Raw genomic sequence first — 18,825 nt, 5'->3', positions numbered from 1 at the left:
TCTCTGAAACTCTGCTCGGAAACTCTGCTCTGAAAAGCATTTCAATCAAGAGGATATGAGGATGTGTTTTTGAAAATATGCTTACTTGTTTCTTTCCATCTTTTTAGTTTTACATGAAAGATGCACTCTATGATTCAAATTCACTTTTGCTAAAAATAGTTGTGCTCAGCAGCCAATCAAATTTCAGTCCTTCTTTCCATGCTGTTGATTCAAAGTGGTCCAAACCATAATATTCTGTTTCCCATGATCCCTGGATCCATGGAGTTTATTTGAGCTGAGACATAGAATGAGCAACTAGCAAAAACTATATGGGATTACACTTGAGAATTGTGCCTTTAAAACTGAATACATCTGACTACCTTTTGAGACCCATGTCAGTTATAATGTGCACAATGGCATAGGGAAGACTGAGGGGTGACTCTGCACTTACAACAGGTTCTCTGTAGGTTAAGAACTCTGTGGGGCTTGGGGGGGGGGGGGGGGGGGGGTTCCTCCTGGTCTCACATGTCTGTGCTTTGCCCAAAGGGACCCCATGAATCTTCCACACCTCACTGCGATTCCAGCCAGGCATTCTGCGAGTCCAAGTCCTTATCCTTCGTCTCTCCCGGATGTCCTGACAGAGCTCTGAGCGAAGTCAAAACAAAGTGGCGAGGGAAGACGGATGTTGCCGAAAGTGGCGTCCTCTGGGGTTTCCTCCATCACGATTCCTATCACACAGCCTTGAAAGTCCCTCCTTGCCCCCCACACCGACTCCTCCCAAGCCCTTACAAACTGTTCTAGAAGTGCCAAGCAGTGACAGGAGATGACTTTCACCCTCTGGTTTTGAGTTGTCTTTATTGACCAGTTTCATTGCGGTTGACATTGTTTGTGTGAAGCCTTCTAAACCTGGTGGCGGCTCATGGACAGTAGGGCCTGGGGTTAGGCTGAGGCCATCTACAATAGAAGAGAATGGGTAAGACATGTTAGACAGAATGGTGTACACTAGGAGAAAAACAAAGCAGCCAATAATTCACTGACGACTGCACATCAAACAGGAGTCATTATCACATTATCACATAATAATATTATTATACTCACACAGATGTGTACTCACACTAATTAATGAGTTACTAACTGGTACAGAAACTGAGTGGAAGATCATAAAATGTAGCTGTAAAAATGTAGCTGTACAATCTGATATATGAATACCAGCTTACCATGGTCGGTACATACATACATTTGCTTGAACGTTTAACGGTTAGTATTACTATGAACAACAACTTTGACAAATAGTCTTCACCTTGGAGCTAACCGATATCTCCTCCTTTCTGGACGACGTGCACCTGATCGAGATCCACGACCTAAATGAGAAGTGATACAGATATTAAAGGCGCAGTAAGGGATTCTGCGGGATTTCAAGCCTGTAACATTTTTCGTCACATTCAGAAGTCATCTCTTCACAACCATTAGCTGCCCTTTCCGTGAGTACACTGTAAAGAAATGCAGTCTCTATAGGCAGCCCAGGCTCCGTAAACTGGAAGCAAACAAACTGGAAACAAAATCAAAGCCTTGCCGTGGAATGTCTCTGGGAAGACTGAAGGTAGGAGGGAGCTACCTATCTGGTGTGTTTCGTTTGGTCCTTGGTTAAAATATAATTGTATGATGTTTTTGCACAAAAGCATCTGCTAATACATGTAAACATAAACACAAACAAACACAACTGCCTGCGAAATCGCTGACTGCACCTTTAACAAAGATCCAATGCCACATTTGAGGCCATTCAACATGCATAGGTAATTGTGATGAGTCAGATCTTTACTCTCGGCAGTACCTTGCATGTAGGCTCCGGTCCCTCTGCCATGTGGCCTATTGGTGTGCAGTGAAGACCCACAATGCCTTGGGGTACTCTCTCCCCAATAGCATGCTTCCTGGTTCTCAGGCCTCTCTATGGAAAAGAAGGAAGAAGAAAAAAAATAATTTAGACAGTTTTAATTGTAGGTTTTGACACTCTCGCTCTAAATATTCACTATGGAGCCCGAACATTAAGAATATTCTGGAAAGGCATACCATACAATTCCTCGTGGCCTGAACCCCACCACCATCTCCCCACAGGACTTTTGCTGTGATTACTAGTTGAGTTTCAGGCATAAATTAAAGACATACCTTTTTATAAGTCTGCTGTAGAGTCGCCAGTAAAAGAAGAGTATCATTTTTCACAGACAGTCTCTACTGTCTAGAGCACTGAACAATCATCTTATAACCAAAAAAATATAACAAAAGAGACTGGGTATGAAAAAAAGATGACTGACTTCTGCAAAACACACACTTAAACACAAATACTTGGAGCCGATTGTTGTCTATATTTTTTTGGATTGCTCTTGGTTGGAAATTGCAGAAGGATGCTTTTTTCCCTCCCAGCATTATATTTTTTCCCTGTCCCTGAGGAATTAAATACTATGGCTCAGACCTACTATTTTCCAATCATATTGTCAACACACGATTCCAATATTTACTGAAACAACAGATTTGAAAGCGGGTGGTAGATGGTTGCTTGCCATGTGGGAAAGACAAAGACACTTAAACTGAACATTAATGCAGCATCCAGACAGCAGAATGTTCCAGATTTTGACATACGTCTGTTTTCCCCTTCTTAAGAAAATCCCCCCAAATGCCATTAATCTGATCTGTTTTACTTCCCTCTCCATTGACCAATCTCATGCTATTGCACATAAACAGGGATCCAGGCACTCATAAACACTGACTATATTCTCATGATGTGTGGCTTTCTCGCTGGCCTTTTCCCTAAGAATAAAAAATTAAGTACTGGTACATAAAATAACAATGAAATATTGACGAAAAAATACATCAATCGCTATTACAACCACATTATGCTCATAAAACCCGGTAAGCTGCACCCATATAAATAATACTTCTCTATGGCACCTGATTCCCGAAGCCAGACTTGGGCCGAAGTTGGCTACTATCTCCACTGCCGCAAGGCAATCCATGTGACATGTGCTGCTCAGTGTCAGGATGTAGAGAGGGGAAAAAAAAAAAAACAGATGGATACAATTTTGCAGTTGGGGCTCTTTTAATCTCGCGAACAGAACCGCAGCGCACTGGATGCCGTTTGAAAGAAAAGGGAGTTTGAGGGGTTTTGTAAAAGGCCCCCACGTTGTAATTTTGTTGTCTTGTTATGTTACTTAATATAGCACACTTCCTATAAAAAGCAACCCTGAATTATTCCTGTTATGACAAAGCATCCTGTGGATCCAGAACTGTCTGCCACCGGAACACTGGCCGTGCCAGGGCCCAGCTGGATGCCATTAGGCGGACTGTTGGGTATTGTGATGCCGGAGGGGCACCAACTGCCTTACATTGTTTGGTTGCATACCCTCCTGTATTATTCTTTACTTTTTGATTTACAACATATGGATAATAATGATAGGCTGTCTTTTCGAAAGCGCCGGAGTGTGTGGCCAACGGTCTCTGCCGCTGGAATCGCAGTGGAGACAGAATCTCTTAACCATGTCTGCACGCGCGCTCTGCTGGCTGTAAGAACAGCGCTGATGCGCCGCAATATTACAAACCAAAGCTGATCAAATGTTGCGAAACATTTCAAAGGCTTCAGCTGTCATAAACTGGCTCCATGGCTGCATCTTTGATGCTGTAAAAGCACCAAGGTCAACATTAACGTTCTCAAGCAGACTGTGTCTGTGTAAACACAGCATTATGGGCACCAAGAGTTCTGAGCACTGTCACTTATAGAAAGGGGTGGGGTGGGGTGGGGGGGAGACATACGGCTGTGAAGGCACCAAACAAATCTCACCAAGTTCTTGCTGAGTTCTCCGTTGAGCGGCCTGTATTGTTCTACCACGTTTCCTGCAGGTATCAAGAACCAGTTCTCTAAGAGAGTAGAACTGTGAGATCCAGGAGCTCTGTAAACAATTGGGAGCATAATTAGTGTTTTGCTAGTCTTTGCTATGCTCCATTTCGGGCTGTTACGCATGCAATAAATCCCCATTTATGGTGGAAAAGAATTGGTTTACATGGATCCCTCAAGGGTTTCTCACCTTTTAATCGGGTTATATTTAGCTGTAGTCTAAAACCTAGCAGACCCATTCCCCTCACTGTGTTATCTTGAACCTATCCTCTGAACCAACTGCCATATAGGGTTAGAAGGCTCAGAAACTATTTCAAACCTTAGAATCAACATTTTTCTCATTTAGCACATAACTGTTCATCTATGTTGAATACAGCGTTTCACTTTTACCAACTAAATGTTAACGCATCAGGATCTTTTCTACATCTTGCCACTAATATACAGCACGTACGTTCAAATGAGTAGGAATGCATCTCATTACTCACGTTGCCCTCCAGGAGTTGCTCGGCGGGCCGTCCAGACTGTGCCAGCAGGTACTTCTGGTGGAAGAGCAGGCCATCGAACGTGTTCCATGGCATCAGGTCCTCCATGCCGAGGGGAGAGCCACAGGCGCTGTTGGCTGCCACCATGTAGGTGAGCCCCCGCACAAACAGGGAGCCCAGCTGAACAGCCCTGGCGTCCACACATGGAACCTGCCCCGGAGAGTACAGGAATATATACATATATACGGCTGTTAGATCACATCTACAACTAGAAAAGCACTCAGAGAGCGCAGACCTCCGCCAAGCAAAACCATAACCGCCTCCTGGATCCAGATAGTGATACGGATCACTCCCAAAATCTAATCGTTTCTTCCTTGGGTCATTTGAGACCCTCCCTGAAAATCATCGAAATCCATCCGTAACTTTTTGAGTTATCTTGCGAACAAACAATAAGACAACAGACAAACAAACAAACAAAAAAACAAACAAACAAACAAACAAACTGATGAAAACATGTCGAAAACAATGGTGGGGAAGATAACTGTATTTTCTATTTCTATAATATCATGCACATAATGTTCATTGACACCATCAATCATTGACATACTTGTCATCATTGGTCGCTTGGCAAATCATTTCATCTTGTGTGATTGACATGATAGAGATCTACAGATGTTGTGGGACATCTGTGCGATCCTAGCACCATACTGTAACTGGCAAATTAACAGAGGGACCGAGAGGCCTCGACTGAGTACAATACACCTCTCCAACACCATCTGCACTCACTCAATGGGGGGTTAAGACGTATAACTAACCTCATTGTGCTCCAGTGGTTTTAAGCTCTTGTTTCAGAGAGATGTTATTTCAAACAAGTAGCACACATCTCAAACGCCCCGAAAAAGGCAACAAGAGAAGTGTGGCAGAAGAAAGAGCAAGAGTGGCTATTTCCAGGACAGGGCGGACAGACACCACACACACACACACACACACGCACACACACACATACACACTCAGATAGCCCTGGGGCTGCTCACCTGTTGAAGAGGTACAGGGAAGCACGAGGCAGATGTTCTGCTACCAGTGTTTACCCTCCAGCCTCACCTGCGCCCCCCCCCCCCCCTCCCCATCTCTACACACACACACACACACACACACACACACACACCAACCCTCCCCCACCCGCCCCCTGCACCAGACTGGAGATAAGAGACTGGCCTGATTAGACTGATCTGACACACACACGCACACACACACAAACACACGCACACACACACAAACACACACACACACACACAGGCACAAGTGAGGGGAGATTGTGGGCCTACCACCTGCTCGCCACTCAAACACAGCTTAACCTAAAGCAAACAAAGGGCAGGCGCACTAGATAAAGGACCTTGTGCAGACAGCGGCTTGCACCTCCCAGGCGGACGGCCGTGCACACACTCACTCGCTCGCTCGCTCTCACACACACACACACACACGCATACACAGACAAATACACACACACACACAATCCCTCAGCTGGCATCCCTATGTCCTCCTCTGTTTGCCTAGTGGTCTGCTGCTGTTTGAGTGATGTGATGAGACGGCAATTAAATTGAGATGTGTGTGTGTATGTATGTGTGTGTGTGTGTGTGTGTGTCTCTGTGTGTGTTTTACTGGAGGCCCTAGCATTAGTCTTTAGTTTGTAGTCTGTATATAATACATTTCTCTTTGTTAATGATGTAAGACTTGAGAAATGTAATTTTGTGATAAATTCCAATTAACTGTGATCGAAGCCATGGTGTACAGCGAGCCTTTTGAAGACATCTGCCTATTGCTAAACTACTTTTACAGCTCATCTACATAGTATATTAAAGAGTTTGATTCCAAAACGCAATACATCCATTTCAAATAACAATATCCCAAAAAAATTCTACTGAAATTACTTGAAAAACAAATAGTAAAAAAAAATAATATTTATGAACATTTTTGGTGAATGAACGGTGGATATAGTATTTTGGAACCAAACTCTTTCTTCACCCCGCAGCCCCATCAGAAGAGAGGGGCCGAGTACACCAGTCAGCTAACTGGAAACAGTGAAAGCTGTCCTGGGGAGGGAGGCACTTGTGGCTCCCCAAAACATAAACAAAGAGCCACTCCTCCAGCCAGATGCCAGTAAGGCTCACAGACCCTCGGGGCAGAGCCCAGGCATTCTGGGTAACCCCTGGCGTCTGTGCCACAGGGACTGGCAGGGAAAAACAAGATACTAAAACACAGTACGGGTCAGGGAGAGGTACTACAGGACTCGTAAAATGCACATTTCCCAGCATCATTTTGTTTTGTTAGGCAAGGATTAAAACCACGTACATACTCTCAAAGTGTTTATAATGTTAAAGGTGAAATATATTTCTAATGGTGTAAAAAATAGGCATAAATACTTTAGGACATGTTTCTGTGGAGACTTGCTTTACTGTTGGATTGCTCTTTCCAAAAATGTATTTTGTGTGTGGTTTTTGCTTTGTGATATGTGTGTGTGAGAGACTGATTGCGCATGTGTGTATGAGAAGCACATGTGTTTGTGTGTATATCTATTTCTGTGTGTGGCTATGTGTGTATCATTCCCCTAGCATTCTGATGCAGTGGAATCCCCAATCCCTTTCTATTAAGCACATTCCCTCAGTGTGCCAAAAAAGCGCGGGCCTCGGAATGGCTGTCGAGGGAGTTTGGAGCGAGGACTCGGACAGTGCCCCTGAGTCCCTCTACCATCTGTCTCTCCCAGGCTCAACCGCCTCTCTGTCCCCCCCCCCCCCCCCCCCCATCCCACTCCCCCCCTCTTCTCCACTCCTCTTCTCTTCTCTTCTCCACTCCTCTCCTCCTCCTCTGTCTTCTCCTCCACTTCTTCCCTCCCCTTCTCCACCCCTTCTGAGATTTCAGGCAGATGTGACAGTATCGCTCCTGACGGGGGAGGGAACAATGGCGCGTGCGACAGGTGCTCCCCCGTGAGAGACCCCCCCGCCCCCAACCCCCCTTCAAAAAAAAAAAAAAACCTCCAGCTCCCGGGAGGCAGGACAGCCTTGCGCGCTTTAATCTGGCCAACAGCAGGCTGTCGCCACTGCACGCACACACACACACACACACACACACACACACACACACACACACACACACACACACACACACACACACACACACACACACACACACACACACACACACACACACACACACACACACACACACACACACACACACACACACACACACACACACACACACACACGTCCCCAGATCCCTCCCGCCTACCACCATTTGACACCTGCTGCTGCTGTGCACTCATTGAAAGTGTGCACGCACACACACACTCTCTCTCTCACACACTCACACACAGACACACACACAAGATCATTCAGAACTCAATTGCAGGCATGAAAACAACACTCACATGACTTCATCTGAGCAGAGACACAAACACACCGCCTTGCCTGTTGTCCCGCTTACATATTATCATCAATGGTCTGCCCAGCTCAAAACAAAAGGAAAAACTGACTCTTTTGTCTACTTTGGGGGACTGCCAGTTCCTTCCTCAGTCCACAATAACAACCTTTGAACCAAAAATGAAAACATTTCTACAATCAAAAAAGCAATAATGAACATTTACCCAATAATGCTATTTACATTATACATTATGCTCTAGCATTTACCCTATTAAAGTGCAATGTTACATGATCAATCCAAAATGACAATAATCAAAGCTTATCAGTCTTTAGTGGCAGCCTGACCGTCTCAACTTTCGCCACAAGGCTCAAACACGCACCCACAGGAAGCCACCACATCCACTGTTGTATAAACCAAAGATGAGACGCGAGGCGAGCATCCAGGTCTCTAGGATCCTCCGAGTAACCCTAGAATTGTAGGGTTGGTGGAGGTTGGTGGAGGTTTGTGTGTGTGTGTGTGTGTGTGTGTGTGTGTGTGTGTGTGTGTGTGTGTGTGTGTGCATGTGTCTGTGTGTGTGTGTGTGTGTGTGTGTGTCTGTGTGTGTGTGTGTGTGTGTGTGTGCGTGCGTGCATCTGGGTATCTATGTATAGTGCACAGGAGGTTTCTAACAAAGCCTCTAGTGCACCTATGAGACCAACTACACTATATGAATAAATGGTACTGGGTAAATGACGAGGTGGCTTCCTGAATGTCTCTGCTGGGGTCCTAAGACCCTTCCAGCAACATGTACTATCTACAGGCTGCAGTAGGAGCGCTGTATTGCACTGGACTGCGCAGAGCTCTGGAGGCCATGAGGGGCAGGCTGGGAGTGAGCCGTGGGCCGCCCTCCGTGGCGGCGGGGTCTGAAATAGCGCGCATGGCAGGTTTAAATTAGGGGTGGGCGGCGAAACGGAGCTGTGGTCAGCGTCGGAGCCCGTCAGCCTGCCAGCGCATCGCACTCTTCAGGTTCAGCCCACAATTAGAGCAGTTTCAGTTTTTGCTTTTTTTTCGTTATAGTACAGGAAGGGGAGGGTGTGGGTGTGGGTGGTGATGGTGGTGGTGGAGGAAAGGGGGTGGGAGACAGGAATGTCACAATTTTGAACCAAATTATCCCCGCAGACATTTCTTTTTTCTTTTTCATCTTTCTTTTTTTCCACATCGACTTGCAAACTAAGCTGCGGAAAAAATAGGAGAGTAAAACAATTTTCCCTGTCCAAAAAAAGCCAAACATTGAAGACTTGTTTTAATGGTGGCCTTAATTCCGCACACTAACCCTTCTTTGTTGTAGTGCTGGTTTGGCGTGAGACCAAGTTGTTTCACAAAAGATGGCCACCGAAATGGCAACAGCACTGGTGTCTCCATGGCGGCAGACAAGAGACATTCACTTTCTAAGGCAGACAATCATATAGGCTCCTTCACCATAATGTTGACAAACAGTAATCTAGGAATCTGAAAAACTGCATACCTCCATCTGTACGATGCTAAAGATAAAACCCTCAAATGTAAACGTGGAATGAAGTTACAAAATGGGTAATATGTCAAGTGTAAACAAACCCACTGTCTGGAAAGAAAAGAACTGTTTGGGTTTGCAGATTCTCTTTTCTAACCAACTCCGACCTCAATGTGGGAAACAAACAGAAAGTGGGTGTTACTGTTGTCATGCTAACTACAGACAGAGTGGATAACGACAACAACTTAATAGAGGAGGCTGAAGGGACTCACCTTTGTGTGGCACAAGTCTGTGTGCGTCTTTAATCTGACACAGACGGCCTGGCTAAGATAAGCATCTACATCTTCCAAAGAGAGGTGTGTCACCTGAAAACAATCACAAACAATCACAAATAAGAAAACACGAGGCGTAAATCACATCACAACACTGGCGATGCTGGAAAACAATAATGGTCACGGATATACACACAACTCTCACAAGTCAAAGGTGATTATCACGAGAAAACCATGAACGGCGCCCCTAAGTAGCGGCCATGGAGTCTGGGACAGTCTGTTTAACACAACAAACAGAGATAAAGAGGAGCCTCAGCACAAACGCAAACATGAAGCAAAATGAAAGTGAGGGAGCAGTCAAAACAGCCATAGGAGTAACATGATAGTTTGTGGCACGATAACACGATTATGTGGCCAGCAAAAAAAAAATGCCTGGAGCATGTCTTTCATGACTACGGCCTGCTGATTTGCTTCAAGACGATGTGGAAAGCTTGGCTTCATCTTGGCGACCGCATCTCTTTCAAACGAACGAAGAGAATGTACATCTTGCATTCTAATGCATCGTAAGACATGAAAATGTGACAACTGAAAAGAGATGGGCACACTAAGAGAAGCTGTTGACTGTTCAACAGACTCTGATAAGGACACGGTCCGATGAGGGCTGGTGAAACTGCTTGGTAGGTGCGGTTCAGCCATGGCCCAACCGAATGTAACTTTACTATTCCAATACCATGTAAAGTTCTTGCGATACAAAGTGTTCTTAAAGCCAATGTATAGTGTTCATTCCCTACACCATGTCAGTGATATGCCTGTGTTTTTATAAGAATACAACTTACCACCATAAGATTACTATTTACTATGAAACAGTGAAAGCCAGTGTGATACCTTCATAATATATTTATCTTCGTAATATTTGATGCATCACACAGTTATTTACAATTTGCTGATATATTTTGTAATCAGGCAATCATAGAGTCATGTCAAAGACTAACAAATAGTCCTTCCCGCTAACTGCCCAGGCAATTTACAGCAATGCAGTTATGTGCCTCCCGTCTTAAACCCAGTGTTAAAGAACAGCTTTAACAGGATCACAATATCTAAAATCTTAACTGAATCTGAACTCAGATGTGGATGGTGTTTCCCAAGCAAGGCATTTTTTTTGGGTTGCATTTAGTTTTAAGGCCATAGAGCAGTCTGCTAGTGAGCAAAGCGTCTTGTGCATGAGATAGAGCTATTGTGTGGTCTGTGGGAAAATTGAGTCAACTGAATGTTTGTGGTTAGGATCTTGCTCATGGTATTAAAGTGGCAAATAGATTTGACCTAGTTATTAAATTAGCTTTAGCTAGACTCTCTTTGCTCATCATTCAAATTAGGGCTCCTAGACCAACAGTCCATAGTGGATCCTTAACAAAAGCACATCTCTGAAGGCCTTGTGTGTGAGTCTGTGAGCGACTTCTGTGCGAGTCTGCTGAATGCTGATTGGGCTGTTTGTGAATTCAACGCAGATGTTTTATTTATTTATTTTTAATAATACCCTCATGCGTTTCACACCAATTAGAGTCAAAAGTGTATAAGACAGGGCTAATTGCAGTTTAAAGTTTGTTGATGACATTGCGGTTCACTTCTGAATCTTTTCTATTTGCAATACTGAAAAACAACAGTAGGAAGATGGTTAGACGCTAATTAAGGTTAAGTGTTTAATTCATTCTCTGCTTCAATCAAAAGCTATTCGTCACTTAAGCTAGCACGCTACCACAGTTAAAACTCTGACAGGACTATTTATTTTACAGGCTGGCAGGGACAGTGTTGAAACATAACTGAATTGAAAAGTCTGATTCATGGCAAACAACTTCTCAGAACATCTATATTTCATTTAAATTAATGAAAAACACACGATGCGCGCAGTCGTGCTGGATGTATGTACAACTTCAAAATATATTTATTTACTTTTTTTCGTCCGACTTGGCAACAAATTGAAAAGCTTGAATAGTAAAGCTGACTCAATATATCTGCTTTGAGAATGCTTTTTTGTCACTCAACGGGTTTGACCGTCGTAAAATATGAATTGCACACATATGTCTCTCCAAACCACTGAAATAAACAATACCGAGATCCCAGCTGATTCTGTGGCAGATCCACAAAAGATCAGATCCAGATTCATTCTCATCAGCTGCACAATGCAAAACCAAGCCTCCTTTCCTTTGAAACCCTCAACTTACTGTATCTGTAAATCATACCATTGGGTTTAAAGGCACAGCAGTATAAAAGTTACCCAACCACACAAATAATATGGCTGTCTGAGAAAGACAAAGAAATAAGATAGAATCTATCTCAATAATAAATGGCAAGGGGAAGAGGGCAAACAACAGCCCGTTACATAGGATAAAGTTGATACCCAGGGGGCAAAACCCCCTTTGTTAGGGAAATCAGACATGGGCTGCTGTAAAAGGTTGTCATACAAAAATAAAATCTAGGGTGTCCCAGGATCACAACCTGGGTGGCCAGCCCGGTCAATAAGCTGCTGTTTGTGTGTTATCGCCCTTTTTATGCCCCATTATAAGTCTATGGACGAATATATTATGGGGTGAATAGGGTAAAAATTTTAACAAATAGATATTCCCACAAAAATTTCTCAGATGATTATTTACATTAAGGCAATACTTTTTTGTATTGCAAGTTTTCTGAAATACTTTATACATTTATGTAGATGAACCATTATCAAATGAAATATGCACGGATTTGCATACATATAGCCTTGGGCTTGGGGGGCTTAAAGTGCACCTCTATCAACCAAACAAACTTTTGGTGAAAGGTCCGACTATGCTGAATATAAAAATGAATGTTAACATGGGACAATTTTGGGTTACACTAACATAAAGCTACATGGGTGTACATTGAGAATCCATGCATTACAATACAATGCAAATACTATAGAGAGATTCATTGTCAAATGTTGTGGAAGAAGGTGAGACTTGTCTCAGCACATATTAAATCATATCTACAGGGTTTAAGATCCTAGAAAATATATAGGTTAGGCTCAGCCTAGGCTGTTTCTTACTGTATTTACCCATAAGGTACAGGCCAAACTTTTCTATTGCGTACATTTAAGTGTATGATGCCTCATTTACATATTTGTGCATGATATTTAAAAAACTTGCAATACAAAAAAGTATTGCCTTAATGTAAATAATCATCTGAGAAATTTCTGTGGGGATATCTATTTGTTAAAAATTTTACCCTATTCACCCCATAATATATTCGTCCATAGACTTATAATGGGGCATAAAAAGGGCGATAACACACAAACAGCAGCTTATTGACCGGGTTGGCCACCCAGGTTGTGATCCTGGGACACCCTAGATTTTATTTTTGCATGACAACCTTTTACAGCAGCCCATGTCTGTAAAACACCCTTTGCCCCCTGGGTATGATCATTTTAAGGAGAAGTAAGGAGCATAAAATTCTACAGAAATGAGTTATCAACTGGTATGAGTGTAGCCTGGGAATACCCATTTCAACTTTCAGGGATTCTCTCTGCGAATCCGTGTGGCCAAGAGGCCATTGAATCCCATTTCCAATGTCCCTAAAACACGGGCACACACTAAACTTAAACTTAAACACTGAAACTTCCTTCGTAGTACTGGACCCTACTTTGCACTAACACTAATAATAATACTCCACACAGAGTGCTGCTGTTTACTGGGTGTTCGAGTTGCATGCTGTCATTCAATCATTCTATGTTGGCTTTTATGTCTTTTAAATTATTACTTACAATTTTTTTATATAAGTATTGCCCTTTTATGCTTTAATGTACTATTACCTTATGTGTTTTATGTTTTGTTTTTTATTCATATATATTATTTTGTTTTAGATGTCATTTTTACAGACCATTCATGCTTTACCTGTAGGACGATGTATGTGACCAGGCACAGGACAACCACGAGTGGGACCTCAAGGCTATCCAACACCTCAGCATACTCCTTTAGGCCAAGAAGAGCTAGGAAAGTAGAAAACTGCTGAGGTCTGACTTCGGTATCTTTCCTAAACCACAGGTCTCTCAAATCCGGTTTTATTTCTGTTGGAGAGACACATATCATATCACATTATGAAAAAGACAATATTTGCTTTTCGTGGCTCATGTGGTCCATATCCAGATCTGGAAAAATAACCATGGACAAGGCAACAATGTAAACATACTGTATACTATATTAATTTGAACATGACATATACAATCTTAATACCTGATTCACTGAACTGCTTAGGTGACACCAGCTTGGGCTCCTTCAGTGTGTTTCCAGGAGAGACAAACCACTCCTTTACTACAGCCACTGGCACAGCATGTCCTTAGAAAGACAATCATATCATAGAACACTTTTTCCAGGTCAAAGAGGTATTCTCAGGACATTTTCTGCTCAGATTTAGAAATGCATACAGTTGGTGGTGGTACACTCATGGTCAGATAATCACTTCTTAGAGGAATATACAAACAGTGAGATACTGACTTATGATGAGACAAAGGACAGGGTGAACGACAGCTGTTCTAAAGTTGAACTACTGTGTGTGAACCCTCAGGTCTTGCACAAACCCTCAGAAGTTTAATTTTCAAGCTTTCCCCATCCCATATACAATGGCAAGCACAGTACCTGGCTGTGTTGGCAGGAGAAGGCCATATATTCGCTCTCTCACTGGCTCAAACACAGAGGCCTGAGAGGGGAGTTCGATGTTCTCTTCGTCTTCAAGAGTGTTGCTGCATTCAACAACTCCATCATACAGGATATTATACAGCATAAAACACTCAGCTCTTGAATGCTTCTCTTTGGCAGCCTGCAGTGTAAAAGGGATTAAATTAATATAGCAATTAAGTATTCACATGATTAACTCAAAACAATTAACTCATTTAACAAGACAGTTATTACCTCTAGTATATCAGCATCAACAATCTTCTCCATTGCACAGACTGTATAAGCATCACACAACTTTTGGTTGGTCCATGGGAATCTTTGACCTGGAAGCACATAGGAGTGCATTCCATTTTCCAGGAGATGTTTGTCTGCAACCGGAAGTGAGAGAGAGGTGATGCCCTCAGACCCATCTCTCAGGGGATGATAATTGCTGATGAAATCCGCAACAGCGAGGACCTTTTCCCCTTGGCGTCTCCCGTGACTGCCTCGATACTCATTTACAGATCTGTCTCGTATGTGCCTAACACAAGTGTCTGGGACCACATCATTCCCCAAAAGACAAGCAAGCAGTGGCAGGTCTGTTTTCTCCAGCCCGAGCGCATGGCACAGCCTTTCTCTGGAGAACAGCACAGTGGTCATGCTCTGCAAACACAGCTTACTCGCTGACAGGTAAGAGACAGTATCATATATGACAAAGTCTGAGTCCTGGCCAAGAATGCCCATGCAGTTGTGACTGTTGGCATAGCTGGCGATTTCATAGTCACACTCTCGGGTGGAGCACTTGATCTCTTGTCCTAGTGACTTGAGGGCAAACCGGGAAAAGGTGGCCAGGCCGGACGGGAGAGTGAACATGTCCATGCCAGGCTGCTGACCATGGCTCTTAATGACATGGAATAACTTAGCGATGTCCTTGTTTGACCTGAGCCGGCGTCGTACCCATTCGGCTCGCTTGCGCTCCTCCACTACACCGTCGAAGTAAAACACCAGCCTAATACCTGCTGCAGAGAATGCAGACACAAACTCATTCAGGATGTGCAAGTACTCTTTCCACTGTCCTCCGTGAACCCATGCTTGGCAGCTGTACCACTTTCTCACACATGCCATTCCATCCACTACTAGTGTGGGAGTGCTGCCTGGGTGTGCATTCATATGATCCACTGCCATCTTTCTTAAGTTAACTTGTATGCATGTCTCTGGGCAACAGTCCTCCATAAAGTGGTTAAGTCCCTGGACACCCATGTTACACTATACTTGTTCAATTAGGTTATGGTTGCAAACGTCTATTATAGGCTGTAACTACAACGTTAGCCTACTGTCGACTCTTACTCAAATTCAATAGCCTAATACGTTATAGCCACTGACATGTGGACATGGGTAGGCTAAATGTCTATTGCATTCTTCTGTCTAGCTAAGACATGCTACATAGGCTATTTAATTTCTGCGAAGCTTATTTAACAAACTCCAACAACAAGAGTTCTCTATCAATGAAAACATAAACTCGACAATATCTAAGTAGTGACAAAAATAGAGTGCAGCATTACTATGAAACAATGTTTGCCCAAAATCTCTACACTCGCTCAACCGATATCAGCCTTGTTTATTCCGGAAGTTGTTCCGTCACTAAAAAGAGTCCGGAGAATTCGATGGCTGAAAGCGATGGTGTTGCATCTACAGCAATGGCTTGATACAAAGTATCACTTAACTGTTACTAAAAATGCATTTGTATCCTTTTCTGTCATTCTGTAGGAATTCTCTGAATTAGAATCCAATTCCTACTTTGCAGGACAGTCTACACTTTATTAGCAATCTGGACAAGATTAATCATGCTAAAAAAAAATAAGATGAATAAAAAAAGACGTGGGATTTTATATTTATTTTGAGACACGCTCATTCAATAACCGATCCATGTGAATTTCATAAACAAAATCTAGATATTGCCAGGGAGTCTGGGACTGGGACTTCCTGGTAGCCTAACGATAAATGGACTCAACTCAACATTGGACAGAACACAATCAGGTAGAAAAGGATCGCGGGGCTGGTAAATCGAGGCCGATAACATGTTTTTAGCTCATGGTTAGTTTAAGTAATGTGTGTCACGATTCCTCATTCCTCAACTTTATTCGAAACATGAATATTGCTTAAGATAGCCTACTGCAGGTGTCTCCATTGCTATGAGACTATACCAGATAATTGACCAGATTTAGGGGGATGGGCTGTTGCCCACTGCACACTGGAATTCACCAGAAATAATCTAATGTGACAACTATCAAGCCACCTGTATTCCGCTCAAAGTTTTGGTAGGCCTACTTGTAGGAGAAGGAGATGACAATGGCACTACGTTATACAAAAAAATGGTTGTTTAGCCTGCCTAACCTAATATAAAACATTTTACCAAAAGCTGTGAGAATGGCTAAGAAAAGTGACTTGACTTTTTAGTTTTAAAAGAGTGAAATCTCGAGAACATCAGGCCACTGCCAACATGGCTCTGGTCAACACGTTGCCTGCGCTGCTTGTAACGTTTTTGTCCCCTAATTATAGTGCTTGCGGATCACTGTATTGATTTCTCTGTCCCCTTGAGGCGAAGGTTTTACATACGAACAAAAGCACCCAGGGGAAGGGGCAGATGTTCGCTGGAGGACGTCGGCACGCGACTGACCTCAGCTCTGCTGAAGCATTCACCTCACCCCATCCTGGAGGGCGCGCGCACACGGACACACACACACACACACACACACACACACACACACACACACACACACACACACACACACACACACACACACACACACACACACACACACCAACAACAAAGTGCTGCCCAAACTTTTCGCCAATGTTCCTATCAACAAACACACTTTAAATAAGCTCCTTGAAAGTGAGGCGAATACAACTAATACAGATGCACATACCCTTGTTTGCTATGAGCAATAAATACCAGTGCGGTTATTATGGCATGCTTTTCTTTCTTTCTCTGTGTATCAGGATTGACTGAGCTGTTCCGCACCCATCACCCGTACCATCGGGGCCACGCGACACATCCTTTATTATTGTAATCAGCACACGTCCCTCCAGCAGTACGCGTGGAAAGTTATATCGGGCTACTTTCGCACGAATCTGTCTTCCGACTGAACAGATGTGATAGATAGGATGGAACAGATATGAGCCTCCCGATCACACTATTAATATTAGCCATAATAATAGGAAGAATTGTTTTGTGTAGTCTTGATCAGCACATTAACGTTGAGAGATTTTAAGAATGTAATTCTCAATCTAATTTTATAATTTCGAATCGAGCATAAAATCGTGAAAAGGTGATTTCAAAGTGACCTGTTGCTTCTATGCTTAGTCCATTAAGGGGATCGCTTGGCAGGATACATGTTACATTCGCAGAACAAATTGGTTTGAGCAAGGGACTTCATAATTAAAAAGAGTCCTGTCATGGCCAGGCCATGTTGACGTTCCCACGAACAGTTTATCCGCGAAACTGCACTTTCAGCTTCCCTAACCATATGGCCAGTGCCATACCGTTGCAGGTCCTTTACATGCTTCCAGTTTAATTTGGCTGAAGACTGTGTAATGCGTGGACGAACAGTGGAGACATGCAGTTGAAAAGTGGAGGTAGGGGGGGAAAACGCCATTTGGTTGGGAGCAGATGGTTGGCTTGGGGGGCTGTCCGCGTCTAAAGGCGTGTCGTGCCCTTCAGAGAGAATCCCCAAGGGCTCCCTCTTGTATTCCAAATCAATGAAAATTAAAGCGCAAAGAAAAGATGAATAGTCAGACCTCGAGTCCCTTCTTTGTTCATAGCAGCTACTGGTGGGCAGGAGTTAAAGTACAACAGCCCCCTATAGAAACACTTAAGTTAAACAGTCTCTCCATAGTTCACCTTCTGAAAGAAGGAGGAGTGCGAAAAAGGAGCTTTCTGCTTGATTTAACCAAGACAGAATCGCGTGGCATAAATTAAGTTTGAAAAGAATAAGTGTAGTGGGCATGATTCTGAAGGATTTCACCATGCCTTTCGGTTACGCTTTGCTGCAGTAATGGAGAAATGTGTGCCACGTCAATGTAAAGAACCGCCTGACTGGAGTATATGGTGATGGAAGACTTTTGATATTTCATGTGGCTGACTTTGAGCAAGTGCTCAGTGTCCGAGATAAGCATATGTGGCGTGTCATAACAGCAACACAATAATCAATACCCTTAGCATCACATGAAAATGTAGACTGTAGTCTGTTATCCGGACATCAACACACCAACAGGTGGATTTTTCCGGCGCTGGAAACTGAACATTATGAATGAACTGCGCACACGCGTCTAAGCTCCATTGGCAATGTAATTTTCCGCGAGCACTGACGATATACAATACACAGTCAGCTGGGTTGGACAAACGTTGTGTTTTTCAAACCAGGGAGAATCTAGAAGAGGACCCTCCTCTGGCATGCATGCCACTCCAGAAATTCAAATGTCCTTGCATTCCTCTGAAATGCAAGTACCGTTTCAATTAACGTCCTAATGAAGACCACCCCGACACACACACATATACACAGGCACACACAAATGCCAGCACGCACGCACACACATACAGAGAAAGAGAGGAGGGGGACTATGTAAATTCACTTTAGTA

General features: G+C 43.4%; 1 protein-coding gene across 1 annotated transcript; it reads right to left on the bottom strand.

The window, feature by feature from the left end:
- Nucleotides 1-232: 232 nt before the first annotated feature.
- On the bottom strand, nt 233-15,814 carry fam120b (family with sequence similarity 120 member B). Its single transcript, XM_062519843.1, has 10 exons — nt 14,439-15,814; nt 14,166-14,346; nt 13,764-13,865; nt 13,425-13,597; nt 9,523-9,615; nt 4,348-4,554; nt 3,809-3,917; nt 1,811-1,924; nt 1,280-1,340; nt 233-933 (listed from the first exon to the last, which is right to left on the bottom strand). The coding sequence occupies exons 1-10, from the start codon at nt 15,441-15,443 to the stop codon at nt 897-899; spliced, it is 2,082 nt and encodes a 693-aa protein (XP_062375827.1). The 5' UTR covers nt 15,444-15,814; the 3' UTR covers nt 233-896.
- Between the last annotated feature and the right edge of the window lie 3,011 nt (nt 15,815-18,825).

The sequence above is a fragment of the Sardina pilchardus genome, chromosome 18 (genome assembly GCF_963854185.1).
Source record: "Sardina pilchardus chromosome 18, fSarPil1.1, whole genome shotgun sequence".
NCBI lineage: Eukaryota > Metazoa > Chordata > Actinopteri > Clupeiformes > Clupeidae > Sardina > Sardina pilchardus.
The sequence above is the reverse complement of the archived record's forward strand: the minus strand, read 5'-3'. Positions and strand labels throughout refer to the sequence as shown.

Bases quoted from the DNA above. Each gene is read 5' to 3' on its own strand.
- fam120b (XM_062519843.1), bottom strand. From the start codon at position 15,443: ATGGGTGTCCAGGGACTTAACCACTTTATGGAGGACTGTTGCCCAGAG. The intron at 13,598-13,763 runs GTATTAAGATTG...TCTCTCCAACAG, and splicing joins TAAGCAGTTCAGTGAATCAG to AAATAAAACCGGATTTGAGA. The intron at 9,616-13,424 runs GTAAAGCATGAA...GATTGTTTTCAG, and splicing joins TCACATACATCGTCCTACAG to GTGACACACCTCTCTTTGGA.